The sequence below is a fragment of the Herpailurus yagouaroundi genome, unplaced genomic scaffold (assembly GCF_014898765.1).
Source record: "Herpailurus yagouaroundi ecotype Mexico unplaced genomic scaffold, PumYag 140, whole genome shotgun sequence".
NCBI classification, from domain to species: Eukaryota; Metazoa; Chordata; class Mammalia; order Carnivora; family Felidae; genus Herpailurus; species Herpailurus yagouaroundi.
In genome coordinates this window covers 47,241,291-47,260,370 of record NW_024412395.1, presented here as the reverse complement: position 1 = coordinate 47,260,370, position 19,080 = coordinate 47,241,291, and the positions used below count along the sequence as shown (strand labels likewise).

Genomic DNA, 19,080 nt, shown 5'->3' with positions numbered 1-19,080 from the left:
CACTGTTTGGCCTACTATGGGTAGAGAACTTATTAACATACAATTTTAGCATTTAGCTTCTTTGCCTTGCCTTTTACAAGTTAACTCCTGGAAGGATTGAACTCTTCTCATTTGTTCATTCAACAAATTCACTGAGTGACCCCTCCATGCCAAGTATTCTGCTGGGTTCAAGAAATTTAGATTCTGTCTCCCTCAAGAAACCTATATTTCAAAACCAATGGTTACCGTCAGCATGATAAGGTCTGGGATAAAGCATTCAGAGTGCTTCCAGAGTATGGGGGAGGGCATCTGAATGAATTAGACTGGGTGCCCATACATTTTCGTTGGAAAGATGACATTTGAAAACATTTTTTGAAAGGTACATAGGAGTTATGAGATGGCTGGTGGGAGTGAGAACAGGATGGGAAGAATGTGAAGGGGGGTTCTAAGGAGGAGAGCTGGTATGTCTTTCTTCTGTGAATTGCAGGTATTTTGGTGTAGAGTTCAAGATGTGTGTGGAGGATTTTCATACTATTAAATACTCACGATGTCTTATTTTAAGCGGATGGAACTTTGGTGATGTCAGCTTTAAGAAAGTATCAGTTTATCTCCTGGTCCATCCTCTTCCATGTTTCTTCCTAGTCATTAACCTCAGCTTACTCTAGTTCTAATCCCTTCTCATCAAACCAACTAATCTACTGAGGGTAGAGAACACAGAAGCCCAGAAGCCATAGCTAGTGATTGAGATATAATTATAGAATGTGATGGAGATTCACATACACACATATACACAGGTATAGACACATGCATATATACCTATACACACATATATCTACATATGTGCATGCATATATATATATATAATACACACACACACACACACGTTTTAAAATAACATTGCCTTCTATATATTAGAAGAAAAATAAATAATTGTATTTTTTTTTTTGGAAATAATACTGGACCATGCTAGTTAAAATTAAGTTTTTGGACAATAAGTATTCAGTCATTTGTAAAAACCTTATCACTAAATGTAAATACTTACAAATTTTCCTAAGCTTCCTCTACCATTACATTTATTTTATCATAAGAGTTGAAAATATCTTATACATTATTTATCTGTTTTTCTCTTGTCCTTGCCACAAAGATGTTTTTATAGTCTTTTCTCTGAAATCACTTGTAAATTATAAATACAGTATAGATGTATTTTAAAAATTTAGATGGAAGGCATGGTGCCTGGGTGGCTCAGTTGGTTAAGCATAAGACTCTTGGCCATGATCTCACAGTTTCCCAAGTTGAGCCTCACATTGGGCTCTGCACTGGCAGCACAGAGCCTATTTGGGTTTCTCTCTGTCCCTCTCTCTGCCCCTCCCCCACTCATACTATCTCTGTCTTTCAAAATAAATAATCTTAACAAAATAAAAATAAATTTAAAAAATAATAAAACTTGGGGGATGGAGAAGTAGTTCACATGTTCTTTCAATAAATATTTGTTTAGAGCCTGTAATGTAACTAGCACTGTTGTATTGAAAAATCCTACCTTGTGGATCTTGTGTTCTTGAAGGAGAAGAAATAAACATATGTAATTTGGGGCATAAAGATAAATGAAGTGAGATAGATGGGTGATTTGAATGTGAGGAGCAGGGTGGAGGGGGGATTTGTTTTCAGAGGTTCAGGAAGACCTCTTTGAAAAGGTGATGTTGGAGCAGAGGCCTAAAGGAATTGGAGAGGAACCGTGTTCCAGGAAGGGGGCATCCTGGCAGAAGGGGTGCAAGGCTAGAAGCCAGTGGCAGGTAAATGGAGCGGTCAGCAAGTCAGTGTGGCTGCAGCAGAGTGGTCCAGGAAGGCAGGGTAGGAAATGAGGTCAGAGACATCGATAAAGGGCCTGGTCATTGAAGGTTTTGCAGACCTCCCTTAGGAACTTGGATTTAGTTCTGAATATGACAGAGGCCATCTGAGAGTTTTGAGAAGGAGAATAATATTTCCTGGTTTCATTTTTTTAAATGTTTATTTGTGTGAGAGAGAGAGAGAGAGAGAGAGAGAGAGAGAGAGAAAACATGAAAGTGGGGGAGGGGCAGAGAGGGGGACAGAGGATCTAACCTGGCTCTGTGCTGACAGCAGTGAGCCTCATGAGCTCACAAACTGTGAGATCGTGACCTGAGCCAAAGTTGGATGCTCAACCGGCTGAGCCACCCAGGTGTGGGTCCTGGTTTAAATATTAAGAAGATGACTCTGATTTCTAGCACTGTAACACCGTGGTCGATTTTATTTTGGTTTCTTTCCTTTAAATTTTATTTTAAGTCAAGCATTGCATTTAAACTACATTGCAAATTTTAGTTCCTTTAGTGCTAAGTGTTTTTGATCTGTCATCCAACTTAATCATTTCTTCATGCTCCCTTCTACTATTTTGACCAGATAATGACAATTTTATAACATAAAAACTCCATTATAACAGTATTTGTGTATGCCAAGTAAAAATAAGTAGTTTGAGGGGCGCTTGGGTAGCTCAGTTGGTTGAGCGTCCAACTTTGGCTCAGGTCATGATCTTACAGCTCGTGGGTTCAAGCCCCACGTTGGATTCTGTGCTGACAGCTCAGAGCCTGGAGCCTGCTAAGGATTCTGTGTCTCCCTCTCTCTCTGCCCCTGTTCCACTCATGCTCTGTCTCTCTCTCTCTCTCTCAAAAATAAATAAACATTCAAAAAAAATTTTAAAAATAAGTAATTTGATAATGTGACTATATTGATCAAATATACTGGTGCAATAATGCCGTGTAAGTCATTATGGCTTTGTAACACGTAATGCTTTGCTGCTGCTACTTTCTACTCCAGGGCATTTGTCCTGGTTCCAAGTTATGTCTCTCCACTATCCCCCGCTAGCTAATTATACATTCTTTTGGTTGCTTAAGTATCTTCAACTCTTTCCTATTCTTTATAACTACCTTTTAATGATTAAAAAATATATAACATGGGTAAACTAAGATACTGGACCTACTTTTCACACCATCTTTGAAATTCTAAGATTTATCTTTCTTGAGGAATGTTAGCCAAAGTACTATTTTCATGATCTATACTCCTATTCTTTCAGTGTCTACATCTGAAGAACTATCAGTTATAAAAATGATGGATATATTTATGGAAGGAGCTAAATTAAGCATGAGGCCAAGATCAGGGGAACTCAAGGTTAATTCAGCTAATGTTTGTGAAGTGCCTAGTCTAATACACATAAAGGGTTTAAAACAGCCCCTGCTTAGCACATAATAAAGGCTCAATAAATATTAGTGCTAAGACTGATCACTTCATTATTAAAAATCCATTATGTTCACTTATTTTATCTTTGGAATGTCAACATTGTGAAATATTTGATTTGTAATGGATGTTATTATTAGATACACTGCCTGACTTTGGTCTGTGAAGCCAGCTAGCTACACACACAATTCCGATAGAGTGCAATAAAAGTTATTTCTCATATGCCACGGGAACCCTGAAACGGGTGTAATTTTGTTCAGTAGGACAAATTCAGGGAAACTAAAGAAGCAAAGTAACATTTGAATTGGATTTTTGAGGCTGAAAAGGAATTAGCTAGGCAGAGAAGGATCCAGAAGGATATTTCAGGCACAGCACAGTAAAGCAGTCTTAGAGTTATGGATGCATATGCTCTGCGTTGGTAGAATTGTGCGGAAAGAATATAGCATACAGTTCAGGCATTGGTTGATATAAGATTGAAAACGAGAGAATTCACGTACCAGTTAAGGAGTGTAGACTTCTCTTAGCATTAGTGACTCACTCAAGTAAGGGAGGTAGGAGATTCAATCAGTGTTATGAAAGACTGGCAGCAGGGTGAATTGGATTATGGGGGCAGAGACTGCAGGTCTCTGGTGGTATTACAGTAAAGATTCTGAGTGCCTGAATAAGAGAAGTGATGTACCAAGGAAAGTGGGATGGTGACGTCTGAGAAGGAAATTTGGTAGAGCTAAGGGAAGCTATGTAACTGGACATATGGGGAGAGAGAAACATCAATCCTAGTAATAACAGCTAAAATGAATTAAAAGCTTACCATGTACCAGTTATTGTTCTGAGTGTTTTACACTTATTATCCCTTTTATCCTCATAACACTGTAGGGTAGGAACTATTAAATTACCCATTTTAGGGGTGCCTGGGTGGCTCAGTCAGCTAGGTGTCCGACTCTTGATTTGGGTTCAGGTGATGATCTCAGAATCGTGAGATTGAGCCCTGTGTCAGGCTCCATGCTGAGTGTGAAGCCTGCTTGGGATATTCTCTCTCTTTCTCTCTCTCTCTCTCTCAAAACAAAAAAAGAAAAAAATATAAATAAATTACCCATTTTACAGGCAAGGAAACTGAGACATGGAGAATTGTTCCTAATGTAAATGAAAATGCCATTAATTGAGAGGAATAAGAGAAAAGGAACACTTTGCAGAGAGGAAGAGGCAATTAATATGCTTGCTAGAAGTTTCCAGATCCTTTTCCATGCTGTACCTGTCCTAGCTAGCCTCCATCCCACCTGATAACCTCCTATTTCTGACATGAAAGGAAGACAATACATTCTTAAGTAACTACCTATTGCTGATACGCTGGAAAAGCATTTAGCATCTTCTGTCATAAAAGCTCAGCTTATGTTTCTAATGCCTACTTTTATTGTATTATTTTGTTCAGTACACATGACTTCATTATTCAGTGATTATTATTATTATTATTATTATTATTATTATTACTATTGGACCATTATTTTGCAACTGAGGATACAAGTCAGTAATAGCATTCTTCTTTTCACAGTATTTTGAATACTCGGCTCAACGTGAAATTCGCCATAACATCCAGAAGGAATTATGTCTTCATGCCGCTCAAGGTCTTGTTCAGCTGAGGGCATGTGCCTACAAAGGTCACAAGACAGTGGCCAGTGGAGAACAGATATGGGAGATCCAAAAGGTAACTGAGTGCAATTAATTCACCTCTCCATGTAATTATTTTGATTAGCTCTAATTGCTTATCTGAGAAAATGAGTGAAACATAGCATATTAATGTTATCTATCAGAATTTCTCTTTGTTAACTTTGTTATTGTGTATATTACCAATGTGATAAAGAGAATATATCTAGGAATTAAATACTCTTAGAAGCAAAATAATAGTAAAGTTGCTTAGTGAAAGCATGATTTATACAGATCAACACTTTTGTGAATTATTAATAATAGTTGCCCATATCTGTCTTTTTAAGAGTTTCTTATAAGGCTTCTGACAACAGCCACATTTTTTTTATCCTGACAGAAAGAAAAAAAATCATTATATTTTCCTCACCTACAGTAATTAATTCTTTTCACCTGTTTTAGAACTTTTTTATGAATTTAGAATTGGAAGAATGTATAAAATATCTTTTCTGTTTTTCTGTTTGTTTTTTTTTTTTAATTTTTATTTCTGAGAGTCAGAGAGACAGAGCACAAGTGGGGGAGGGGCAGAGAGAGAGGGAGACACAGAATCCGAAGCAGGCTCCTGGCTCTAGGCTCTGAGCTGTCAGCACAGAGCCTGATGCAGGGCTTGAACTCACAAACTGTGAGATCATGATCTGAGCCGAAGTTGGATGCTCAACCGACTGAGCCACCCAGGTGCCCCTCTGTTTTTGTTTTAAGGCTTAGCTAGAACATAGCAGTTCTTACCTAAAAAGTGTTTTGTGCCCTACCAGAACACTATAAGAGACTGATTTTTATAACATAATATTTTAAAAGAGTTTGTCACTTATGGATATCCCAATGGAATGTTTCTTGTTTGAAAACTTGATTCAGCCCTCACTCTGTCTACATCTCTTTATTTATGTAATACCTTCTGTGAATTGAACAGTAGTGGCATAAATGCCAAAATACCAAAAACCAACAAGATTTTATGACATAGTTGATCTGAGGAAGATTAAAAGTTAAGAACAATGTACATTTGGTATGTGAGTCTCCCTTTAGCTTCCATGAGACCATAATGTAGTTTCCATATTTATCAGTTAGCTATGAGTCTTGAAATTTAATGCCTATTGTGTTTCCTTTTATTGTAGGATCAACTTCTATATAATCCATTCTTAAAAATGTGCCTTTCAGCAAATGGAGAGCATCCAAGCTTAGTGTCATGCAATCCGTCAGATCCACTGCAAAAATGGATTTTTAGCCAAAATGATTAAGTGTTCCTTAAAATTAAGGAGTTGAAAAAGAAGATATTCTTTCTCATAAAACTGTGACTAAGCATACACTGTAGTTGTTGAAAATTATGCAAAAGCAGCTAATTATAACTTATTCCAAGTGCATTTTTCTTATTTATATCTTAAAATGTCTATGTAGCACTGCTACAGAAATCTTTTAAGTTTCCATTTCAAAGCACAATAGCTAAGAATACCAAAGACTATTTTGAAATGTCCAGATTTAGGGAAAGAGATGTTTACAGTATGATGAAAATAATTTTCCAAGTAAAGTGATATTTGTGTATTTTGTGCACTTAAAGATATGCATAGCTATATTCACACACTCACAATTTAAAATATTTCTTCTAGTTTTTTGGGGGGGAGGGAGAAAGATTTGATACTGTATTTTTTTAACTACATAGAAATGGATCAATGAAGGTCAAGCATTGGCCTTTGTGTACAAACCAGGAAATTTTTATAGATCTAAAATTTATTATATAAAAATGCAGGTAAACTTTTTTGCCTTTTGTTTACTTATCTGTCAAATGTTTCCTTCAACATGAAATTAAGTGAATAAGGAGAATATTTTTGATGCTGCAGTATCTTGGCAAATTTTAAAATATTTTTTAGTCTGAAGACCTCTTGACTTGAAGCACTTAAATATTGCTTAAAAGACATTTCTTAAATAACTATACTGTGTTTTCCCAGAGCAATTAAAAAAAAAAAAAACTATGTTACTATCTTTTGAAAAGGTGTCTTTTTCCTTTCTGCTAGTCTTTTTTTCTTACCAAAAGTCACTAACCTTGAATGTTTGTGAAATTGAATTCCAAATGTAGAATACCTGACTCATTTAAAAGCTAAGTTTTATTTGGTGCTGATTCAATTATAGATGATCTTTGTAAAGATTTTTCTTCATCAAAAAAACCTCTGTCTATATGGAAAACACAATAAAATGAATCCTTATCACTGTTGTAATTATTTGATTTAAATTTCTTTCCTCTTTTGGATAAAATATATAATTCATATTGGATGGGGGAGGGCATGAATTTTGTAGATTTAATTTCTAAGTACCTATCGTAGAGCCATCAGATATTTTTAAGGAATACTCAAATATTTCATGGTAATCGTATAAAAAATGGGGAATGGAGAAGATTCTATGTTAGATATTTCGAACATTTTGTACTAATTTCTGATAACTTTCCTTGAGCATCTGATAGAGTAATTTAAAAAAAAAATGTGATGCCTGCTTAGGAGATTTAACACTTTTTTTTTCCCTTTCAGTCATTTTATATAGAGATCTCCCATGTTCTTATTTAAGAAGTAAAGTATGATTGGCTGTGTATTTTAAGCCTTACTGAGCCTCAATTGTACAAAAGGAAATGTTTTAAAATTATTGGTCCCATCACCTCATTGTAACTTTGAACTTACATTAAAAGACCTGCTTTCTTTAATGTATTACAATGGCAACTTATATTTCAATTCAACTAATATTTATCATGTATCTAACTTTGTACCCAAAGTTAAGGTAGGCAGAATGAATCTTATGTTGCCTTTAAGCTTAGATCTTGTGGAGCAGAAAGACAGACAAATAATTTTGAAATAGCATAGTGACATTGTTACTTATATTTCATGATGTGACAGCTTGCCATTCATATCTGATATTTCTTTAAAAAGTAAAGGCATTTTTATTACTGTAGCTAAATACAACTAATATGTGTTGTGAGATACACACTGATGCCCACTTAAATGCACAATTTCTCAATTTGTTATTCTAGAGTAAGAAATACTGCTCTTATTTTGTTATATCTCACAAAACAAATCTGAAATTAAAAAAAAAAAGATCTGAGTGCACTCTGTGTATTAGTCATGTGTTGTCATGTCAAGACTCACCCAAAATCTATTTAGTTGATTTTATTATGGCTGTATTAAATGCATCAAAGGAGAGTCCTTCTTACCTAATTTGGAAGCCTTAGACTGTTGTTCAGGTGTCACATAACTAATTTCATTAGGGATTTACCCTTCAAGATAGACGTAGTTGCTTTTAAAAGTCTCAGTTTTGAAACAGTGGTAACAAGCATTTATTTATGGAGTCTGGTTGCCATCTACCTGAGAGATTTGAATATACACAAGTGTGAAATTGTGGAGCTTTTGTTCAGTTTCAAGTGACCATGGCAAATGGTATAGTTGCTTTACAAAACCTGGCATGCTGCCTTTTTTCCAGAGGACCAAGTCCCAAGAACTCTACACTGCCAAACCTGCCAGGGTTAACCTGTTGGGTGGGCTGACTTACAACTGGATGTGACTAGCCATGAGAGAAAATAAGCAATATACTAAACTTGCCTATTACTACAATCAATAATGATGAATTTTTAAGACACTAGATTGCCAGAGAATTGGCCTTACTGTTGATAGGCAGTTTAATTATAAATACTGTGTACACCATCTGAAAATATAGGGAACTGTTATTTCTAAGAAAACAAGATTGAATGGGAAAACTAAAAAATAATAAAATTATTTTAAAAATGCTGCTACATTATGTTTGGATGAGAATTAGAGAAAACAAAAATCTCAGAAGAGTCTACTCAAATTGCTTCCAATTTACTTTTAAAAAAACAAAACAAAGTATCTTCAAATGATGTGTTTTTAGTGTGGTTTGTGCATGAAAGATGTTGCATAATTCTCATAAGCCAGTTCATACTCAAATAAAAGGCCTTGGCCTTACAATGGAATGTTTGTGAAGAAATTAATATACACAGAAGGCCTTACAATAGAATGTTTGTGAAGAAACTAATATGCATACAAATGTAGGAATGAACGTATGTGTTTTAAATTAAAAATATTTGATACATATCTTTTTTTATGGTCTTCTATTTTAACTACATTTTTCAAATTATCCATCCTTTATCAGTCTAACTGCACTGGAGAAGAGTTTTTTTCCTGCACACATATGTAGACACTGTTGCTCTCTAATATTCAACAATATTTAGGAATTGTTTTGTGTGTTTATGTGATTGTAGTAGGCACCAGGGACTAATGATACACAAAATGGTCCCTATCTTCAAGAAGTTTACAGGCTAGAAATGAGGTATTGTACCAATGATATTTTGGAGAGAAACTTTGATAGGGATTGCATTGAATATGTAGATTGCTTTGGGTAGTATCAACATTTTAACAATATTTGTTCTTCCAATCCATGAGCATGCAATATTTTTCCATTTTTTTGTGTGTCTTCTTCAATTTCTTTCATAAGGTTGCTATAGTTTTCAGTGTATATATTTTTCACCTCTTTGGTTAGCTTTATTCCTAGGTATTTTATGGGTTTTGGTGCAATTGTAAATGGGATCGATTCCTTGATTTCTCTTTCTGCTACTTCACTAGTGGTGTATAGAAATGCAACCGATTTCTGTACATTGATTTCATATCCTGTGACTTTGCTGAATTCATGTATCAGTTCTAGTAGTTTTTGGGTTTTCCACATGGAGTATCATGTCGTATATGAAGAGTGAAGTTTTGACTTCCTCCTTGCCAATTTGGATGCCTTTTATTTCTTTGTGTTGCCTGATTGCTGAGGCCAGGACTTCCAACACTATGTTGATTAACAATTGTGATAATGGGCATCCCTGTCGTGTTCCTGACCTTAGGGGGAAAGCTCTCAGTTTTTCCCCATTGAGGATGATATTAGCAGTGGGCTTTTCATATATGGCCTTTATAATCTTGAGGTATGTTCCTTCTATCCCTACTTTCTTGAGGGTTTTTATCAAGAAAGCATTCTGTATTTTGTCAAATGCTTTTTCTGCATCTATTGAGAGGATCATGTGGTTCTTATCCTTTCTTTTATTAATGTATCACATTGATTGATTTATGGATATTGAACCAGCACTGCATCCCAGGAATAAATCCCACTTGATCATGGTGAATAATCCTTTTAATGTATTGTTGGATCCAGTTTGCTAGTATTTTGTTGAAAATTTTTGATCCTTGTTCTTCAGGAAAATTGGTCTGTAGTTTTCCTTTTTAGTTGGGTCTTTCTTTGGTTTTAGAATCAGGGTAATGCTGGCCTTGTAGAATGAGTTTGGAAGTTTTCCTTCCATTTCTATTTTTTCGAACAGATTCAAAAGAATAGGTGTTAACTTTTTAAATGTTTGGTAGAATTCTCCTGGAAAGCCATCCAGCCCTGGACTCTTGTTTATTGGGAGATTTTTGATTACTGATTCAATTTCTTTACTGGTTATGGGTCATTTCAGATTTTCTATTTCTTCCTGTTTCAGTCTTTGTAGTTTGTATGTTTCTAGGAATTTGTCTATTTCTTTCAGGTTGCCAAATTTGTTGGCATGTAATTGCTCATAATATTCTCTTATTGTTTTTTTTTCTACAGTGTTGGTTGTGATCTCTCCTCTTTCATTCTTGGTTTTATTTATTTGGATCCTTTTTCTTTTTGATCAGCCTGGCTAGGGGTTTATCAGTTTTGTTAGTTCTTTCAAAGAATCAGCTCCTGGTTTCATTGATCTGTTCTACTCTTTTTTAAATTTCAGTATCATTGATTTCTGCTCTAATCTTTATTATTTCCCTTCTGGCTTTGGGCTTTATTTGCTGTTCTTTTTCCAACTCTTTTAGGTGTAAGGTTAGGTTGTATATTTGAGACTCTTCTTCCTTCTTTAGGAAGGCCTGGATGGCTATATATTTCCTTCTTATGACCTCCTTTGCTGCATCCCGGAGGTTTGGGGCTGTCGTGTTTTTATTTTCATTGGCTTCCATGTACTTTTTTTTTTTTTCTTTTAACATTTATTTATTTTTGAGACAGAGAGAGACAGAGCATGAACGGGGGAGGGGCAGAGAGAGAGGGAGACACAGAATCGGAAGCAGGCTCCAGGCTCTGAACCATCAGCCCAGAGCCCTACGCAGGGCTCGAACTCCCGGATCGTGAGATCGTGACCTGAGCTGAAGTCGGACGCTTAACCAACTAAGCCTACCAGGCGCCCCTTCCATGTACTTTTTAATTTCCTCTTTAATTTCTTGGTTAACCCTTTCATTCTTTAGTAGGATGTTCTTTAGTCTGCAAGGATTCATGGTCTTTCCAAATTTTTTCTTGTTGTTGATTTCGAGTTTCATAGTGTTGTGGTCTGAAAATATATGTCAGGTATGGTCTCAATCTTGTTGTACTTGTTGAGGGCTGATTTGTGTCCCAGTATGTGATCTATTCTGGAGAATGTTCCATGTGCGCTCAAGAAGAATGTGTATTCTACTGCTTTAGGATGAAATAATCTGAATACACCTGTTAAGTCCATCTGGTCCAGTGTGTCTTTCAAAGCCATTGTTCCCTTGTTGATTTTCTGCTTACATGGTCTGTCCATTGTTGTAAGTGGGGTATCGAAGTCCCCTACCATTACGGCATTATTATCAATGAGTTTCTTTGTGTTTTGATCATTGATTTATATATTTGGGTTCTCCCACATTGGGAGAATAAATATTTACAATTGTTAGATCTTTTTGGTGGATAGACCCCTTAATCATGATACAATGCCCTTCTTCATCTTTTATTAACAGTCTTTTTTTTTTTTAAATCTAGTTTGTCTGATAGAAGTATGGCTACTCCAGCTTACTTCTGATGACCATTGCCATGACAGATGGTTCTCCACCCCCTTACTGTCAATCTGCAGGTGTCTTTAGGTCTAAAATGAGTCTCTTGTAACCAACATATAGATGGGTCTTATTTTCTTATCCATTCTGTCACTTATATCTTTTGAGGCCGTATGGCCTCTACCAAATGTACTCTAAGCAGCAGACTGGCTTCTCCCTGTGTGCTATATGGATCCGGATCCATCAGACTCACTGCTTCTGGAGATTTGCCCTACTTTTCATCAGAGCACCACCAGGCACTGAGCTCTGAAACTTCAGACTCTGCACTCCACTATTTATAGAATCCTGGTGGCATTGAAACCCTCTCCTTTCTCCCCATCAATGGTTTTGGGAAACATTTCTTGTTCAGTCCCCTGCGAGTGTTTTCACTCTTTCCCAGCTACTGTCAGTGTGGAGTGTTTTTCTTGCAAGGTCCCGATGTGCTGCACTCTCTTCCTTTCTTTTTCTCTCTTTTCTCTCTGCGAAAGCAGCTCCCTTCCTCTGTGGCTTTTCTCTCCCCCAGTTTTCCCAGTTCACACCTCTGCACTGCATACCTGCCAAGTTCTGTGGCTTTTTGTTACATCACTTTCCTAGGTGTGCAAAATGGTTTGGTGCTGATCTAGTTGCATTTCAGGAACGAGACAAGCTCAGGATCTCCATGCTGCTCTGCCATCTTAACTCCTCCCTTCTGGAAATCTTATTATATCAGACTTCTAATACATTGATCTTCTAATATATTTGGAAGGGTCCTTTGCTCACTTTATTCCATGTCTTTGCCTATTCTATTTCTTAAGGGGGAATTCTTGATATATTATTCTAAGCCTTCCATTGAATTTAAAAATTTTTATCATTTATAATTCCCATGAACACATTCTTGTTCTCTGAATGCTTCCTGTATAAGATTTTGTTATATGAATGTAATTTTTTTCCTTCATCTTTGTATGGATATTAATGGTAGTTTTTTTAATTTTATTTTAAAGTTTTCATCAATTTGCATAACTGTTTCTTCTGACCTGCAGTTTTTTCCTATCTGTTTTACTCTCTGAATTTCATAATAGATATTTTCCTCAAATTTCTGGTGTTTCTTGCCTGTTTATCTTTAACAAAGGAATATCGAATGCTTACTGGAAAGATCTGTATATGGAGAGGACTTGTTGACTGTGGTCTTTCTTACAGGGTGACCTGATGGGACTTTTATACTGGGAAACAAAATGACTAGTTAGATTCATAGAGTAGAATCTTCCAATCACCTTTCTGGAGGATGTAAACCTAACTGTCATTGGGAGAAGAGGGCTTTCAATATAAGACTCCTGTCCTCAACTGCACTTGAAGTTCCCTGTCCTAGAGACCCTCCTGTTTTGCACTCTCCAGTGAGTGACTCTCTAGGCTTCCCCCTGGGTATCATAGAGGATCAAGGGATGGGTTGGGTAGAGTCGTAGCTAGTCCTCCTCTTCCAACTCCATGTTTCCCCTCACTTCCAGAGGCACCTGGTACCACCAGTGGTTGATCTTCTAGTGGTCTTGCACTGAAAAATGGATTGATTGCTGCCTTGTTTCCTCCCCTCCTAGCTTTGGACTAACCTTTCTCCATTCTGTTGACACTTACTACGAATTGATTTGTTTTGCAAACTCCAAAATTTTGTCATTGAACCTCCCCTGCTCTTTTTTTTTTTCAACATTTATTTTTGGGACAGAGAGAGACAGAGCATGAACAGGGGAGGGGCAGAGAGAGAGGGAGACACAGAATCGGAAACAGGCTCCAGGCTCTGAGCCATCAGCCCAGAGCCGGACGCAGGGCTCGAACTCACGGACCGCGAGATCATGACCTGGCTGAAGTCGGACGCTTAACTGACTGCGCCACACAGGCGCCCCTAGCCTCCCCTGCTCTTTCTCCCTATGGGTCTATGAATTTTTGTTACATTTTTATTGTCATTTTCATGGAAGTTTGGAAGGGACCAGAGGGTTGAATCTGGTATTCTGAATTAAAAAAAAAAAAAAAAAGAAGCCTTCATTCATTCTTCAATGAGTTCCATCTATCTTCTGTCACTAACAACTTGCAAGTTGCCAAATCCAATATTTCTTTTTCTGTCCTCAAATATGTAAGCTCAGCAGCATTTGAAATGATTGACTACAACCTCAGTTTTGAATTTTTTGAAACTCTTTCCTCTCTGGGCTTCTATGGTCCACAAGCTTCTATCTCCAGCCCTCCTGCTCTTCTCCAGACCATCATCTCTCACACAGAGCAAGATGATCTCTTAACTAATTTCCCTGCTTTTTTTCTCACTCCAGTAGCCGATTTTTTTCACAGCAACTAAAGTTTGCTTTTTAAATAAAAAACACATTGCTCCCCTGCCGTTATACTCTTCCAAGGGCTTCCAGATGTTCTTAGAATAAAAAAGAACTGTGCTCCTGGCTTCAGCCTACAAGACCCTAGATGATCCAGTTCTTGCCTATTTCTCCTGTCTTGTCTACAACTGCTTTTTCTCTGGCTCATTGCACTCGAGTGAGACACAGCAGTTGTCTCTTCTATTTGACTCCTAAGTTTAGTTTGTTCTTTCTTCAGAGCCTATGTTTTCTTTGGATGTTTTTCATAACAGTATTTTTATGTTTCCGATCTCAGCTCAAATGACATATTCTCAGAAACCACCCTTTATAAAGTAACTCAATCACTATTGCACCACCCTGTGTATTTCCTTAATAACATTTACCACTACCTGAAATTATTGTCTTATTTTGTGTGTGAACTTGTCTTTTGTCTCCACTAAAATGGAACCTTCCTGAGGGCAAGGTAGGGAGCAATGAAATTCATATGTTAAAATTTAGGTAATTTGGTATACTTACACATAAAATAAAACAACTCTGTATTGGGGCGCCTGGGTGGCGCAGTTGGTTAAGCGTCCGACTTCAGCCAGGTCACGATCTCACGGTCCGTGAGTTCGAGCCCCGCGTCGGGCTCTGGGCTGATGGCTCAGAGCCTGGAGCCTGTTTCCGATTCTGTGTCTCCCTCTCTCTCTCTGCCCCTCGCCCGTTCATGCTCTGTCTCTCTCTGTCCCAAAAATAAATAAACGTTAAAAAAAAAAAACTTAAAAAAAAACAAAACAACTCTGTATTGTTCAAGAATACTTATATTAAACACAGATTATGTGCCAATGGGGAAAGGCCATGAGCATAGGAGTGGAAGGTGTTGAGGAAAAAGGGTGAAAAAAAAAGAGAACAACATTAAAAGGGGATTTTGCTTGGACTGATGAAGATAGATACAAATTAAAAAATAAATAAAAAACCTTAATGGAAATAACTGAGTTTACATATTATTTCTTCAAAAGACGTTTTACAGAGACATAGATTTATGTATAAAATTCTATAGTATAAGAATAATGGAACCAAAAAATTAAAAGTACTAATTCACATAGCAAAGAGTAAATTCATGAAACTCTTTACCTAAAGAGTTTATGTAGGTGGAAATTTTGAGTAGGTATAAAGTAGCCTCAGTAAAATTGATGGCTGGTAAGCTCACCATTGATAAGGAAAGGTAGGATGCTTAGTCTCAAAGATCTTAGAGTCACACAAATACAATAGCATCTTCTCAAACCTACCTATTGAGTGCTACAACATAGACAGAATACTTCCTTAAATGTTAGCTGTGTATTTGTTTCCATTTAACAATTTTTTTTTAATTTTAACGTTTTCTTTTAGAATCTCAGTCATCCACTGTGTAAATTATTATGACAGAAGTCTACTCCCTCCTCTCCCCTGCCGTGGATATTTTGAAAATGTCTCCTTTTTAAAAACATAACATTAATTATGAAAAATACTTTGGAAGCATGTATTGACCTCAGAATATTAAATTATTGAAAGCAACTTAAAAAAAATTTTTTGAAAGACCAAATATCTTCTACTTATTTGTAAAATCTCTGTTATCTGGAGGGAGCATCATCTCTGCTGTTATTCTATGTTAGAGCGTTTTTATTATTTTATTTTCCCAACAGGGTCTTATTGCCAGCAATAAAAATTAACTCTGGATGACTTTGGTGGAAAAGGAATTTTGTGAAAAGGTATTGATAGTTTATAGAAGCATTTAGAACAGTGGAGAGAAGGCTAGAAAAACGGGCGGGATAAAGCAGAGCACACATATTTGAAGTGAACATTATGCTGTAGAACTCAATCTGCTGGGGATACTATTCCCACCTTCACCAAACAAACACCAGATGAATGGTTTGCACCTTGTTCCCCTGACGTTGACACTGCCCACGCTGACACTGGCTGCTGGATGACCCCCTGCTATAGCTGTGACTGTATCTTCAAAGCTACGGCCCCTGCTGCTGCCAGAAGGAATCCCCACAGCCTGCTTCTTTTCTCAACAGTTCCCAGATCAATATCCAGCTGGATGCAGACTGCGCCTGTTCATATGCCCTGTCCTCAAAGCAATGGAGTCTATGAAAGCGAGTATCTGGCTTTGGGGCTTCTGTACCAGAGGGCAAAAATTCCACAGGCTTAGGGAAGGAGTTCAGATGCCAGGAGACTAAAAAAAAATGCAAATGACTTTAGTACAAATCCTAGGATTTATAAACTATAACATGATTTGCATTCTTTCCTCACTATCTTTTCCTTTAAAGTGTAAAGTAAACATATTTAAATGGCTATGTGTAGTGGGACCTGAGTGGCTTAGTGGAGCCCTCGACTCTTGATCTCAGGGTTGTGAGTTCCAGCCCCACCTTCGGAGCAGGGGTTATTTAAAAGTAAAATCTTGGGCACCTGGGTGGCTCAGTCGGTTGAGCATCTTTGGCTCGGGTCATAATCTCGTGGTTCATGAGTTTGAGCCCCATGTCGGGCTCTGTGCTGACAGCTCAGAGCCTGGAGCCTGCTTCGGATTCTTTGTCTCCCTCTCTCACTCTGCACCCCCCCCCCCCCATGCTCTGTCTGTCTCTCTCTTAAGAGTAAATAAACATGTTTTAAAAATGGCTATGTGTATGATAAATATGAACATACTTCCACTAAAACCATCATATTGTGAACATTCTCATTGGTTTTTGCCTCTTAGGTCAAACTATTATATTTTTAATTTCTGTACTGTACAGAGTTGGATATCATATTCATGTTTTCTTACAGCAACAAGTTTTAGCTTGTTTTAGAAAATTAACTTTTTATCAAGATATAATTTATATACGGTAAAATACATAAATCTTAAGGATTTGGTTTGACGAGTTTTGACTTCTAGATATCTTCGCAACCACGCCCCCAAACTATAGAATATTTCCATCCCACGAGAAAGTGCCACTGTGCCTCCTCCCACTTAAACTTTCAGTGCAGGAAACAACCACTTTCTGATTGCTCTCAGCATGAATGAATTTTGATTTTCCTTCACTTAATATAAATGAGATTGTAAATTATATGTCCTTTTGTGTCCATTTTTTGTTGTTCATTATAATGTTTTTGAGATTCATCCATGAAGTTTTGTGTCTTTTAGTTGCTGAGTAATATACCATGTATGCATACACTACAATTTGTTTATTCATCTTCCACTGATGCACAATTGTCTTCCAAGTTTTAGGCTACTTTGAGCAAGAGTGCTATAAACATTCAAGTACGAGTCTTTCTGTAAAGGTATGGTTTTACGTCCTAGGTAGACACCTAGGAATGGATTCATAGAATTGTTGAATGTTTGAAAGATACTGCCCAATGTTTGCTTTTTGAATGTTTGTGATATTTTACATTTCCACCAGCACATGAGAGTTCTGCATCCTCACCAACATTTGGTATTTTCAGTCTCTGCTTTTCAGCATTCTAATGAGTATAGAATGGAATCTTAAGGTGGTTTTTATTGTTATTTCTCTGATGAGTAATGAACATCTTTTCAAGTCCATATTGAATGATCACATATCTTTTTCGTAAAGTGTTTTCAGTTTCTGTGCATTTTATTGAATAGATTTCTGTATTATTGATTTATAGAAGATCCTTATATATTATGAATACAAGTCCTTTGTTAGACATATGTAGTGTATTTTCTTCCAGTCTGAAGTTTGACTAGTTTCTTAATGATATGTTTTAATGTACAGAACTTATTTTTTTTTAAGTGTTTGTTTATTTTTGAGAGACAGAGTGCGAGCAGAGGAGGGGCAGAGAGGGAGACACAGAATCTGAAGCAGGCTATGAGTTCTGAGCTGTCAGCACAGAGTCTGATGGGGGCTCGAACTCTGGGACTATGAGATCATGACCTGAGCTGAAGTCGGATGCTTAACCAACTGAGCCACCCAGGTGTCCCTAGAACTTATTTTTGATGAAGTGTAATTTATCACATTTTGTGTTTAGTGCTTTCTACATTCTAAGAAATCTTTGCCTGCTTCAAGGATGTGAAGCTATAGTTCTATATTTCTTCTAGATACTTTACTGTTCTAGATTTTATTTTGGGTGAATCTTGAAATAATTTTATATACGGAGTGACATGGAGGTCAAGATTTATTTAATTTTCCATAAAGATATCTAGTTGTTCCACTACCATTTGTGAACTTTCTTTCTCAAAAGAATTGCTCTGGTGCCCTCATTGAAAACGAATGTGCTCTGTGTATGTGTCTGTTTCTAGACTCTGTTTTATTGGTCTACATGTCTTTCCTGGCAATACAACACTATCTTGATTATTGTAGTTCTATAGTAGGTTTTGAAATCCTGTGGAATTGGGGCGCCTGGGTGGCACCGTCGGTTAAGCGTCCGACTTCAGCCAGGTCACGATCTCGCGGTCCGGGAGTTCGAGCCCCGCGTCAGGCTCTTGGGCTGATGGCTCAGAGCCTGGAGCCTGTTTCTGACTCTGTGTCTCCCTCTCTCTCTGCCCCTCCCCCGTTCATGCTCTGTCTCTCTCTGTCCCAAAAATAAATAAATGTTGAAATCCTGTGGAATAAATTGCTCAACTTTATTATTCCTTTTCAAGATTGTTTTTACTATTCCAGATTCTTTGTATTGATTTTGTACCCTGGACTTGTTTTAGTTCTGTTTTGAAATATTTAATTTGCCAGTATTTTGTTAGAGATTTTATGTCTGGGTTCAGGAAAGATATTGTTTTGGAAATTTCTTGTAATGGCTTTGTTGTTTGTTATCTGGTTTTCACTAGTCTCATGAAACTGGGAAGTTGTTTTCTCCTCCTTTGTTTTCTGAAATACATATTATGGACCCAAGCTAGGATCACCCACTGCATTTAGTTCTATTTCTTTAGTCTCCTTTAGTCTGAAGCAGTTCCACAGTCTTTCCCTGACTTTCACGTAGTTCACAGTTTTAGAGCATAAAGAATGTCCATCAGTCTAAGGCATTGTGATATTTCCCAACAGGGCAAG

General features: G+C 37.0%; 1 protein-coding gene across 5 annotated transcripts in view; it reads left to right on the top strand.

The window, feature by feature from the left end:
• The window catches only part of GALNT3 (polypeptide N-acetylgalactosaminyltransferase 3), a 98,782-nt gene extending 90,780 nt beyond the window's left edge, over nt 1-8,002 (top strand). For all 5 annotated transcript variants that reach the window (XM_040475258.1, XM_040475254.1, XM_040475257.1 and 2 more), the window contains 2 exons: nt 4,769-4,921; nt 6,027-8,002. In XM_040475258.1, coding sequence (XP_040331192.1) covers nt 4,769-4,921; nt 6,027-6,149 — 276 coding nt within the window. In that variant the 3' untranslated portion in view covers nt 6,150-8,002. The remainder of the gene's footprint in view (nt 1-4,768; nt 4,922-6,026) is intronic.
• The last annotated feature ends 11,078 nt before the right edge of the window (nt 8,003-19,080 follow it).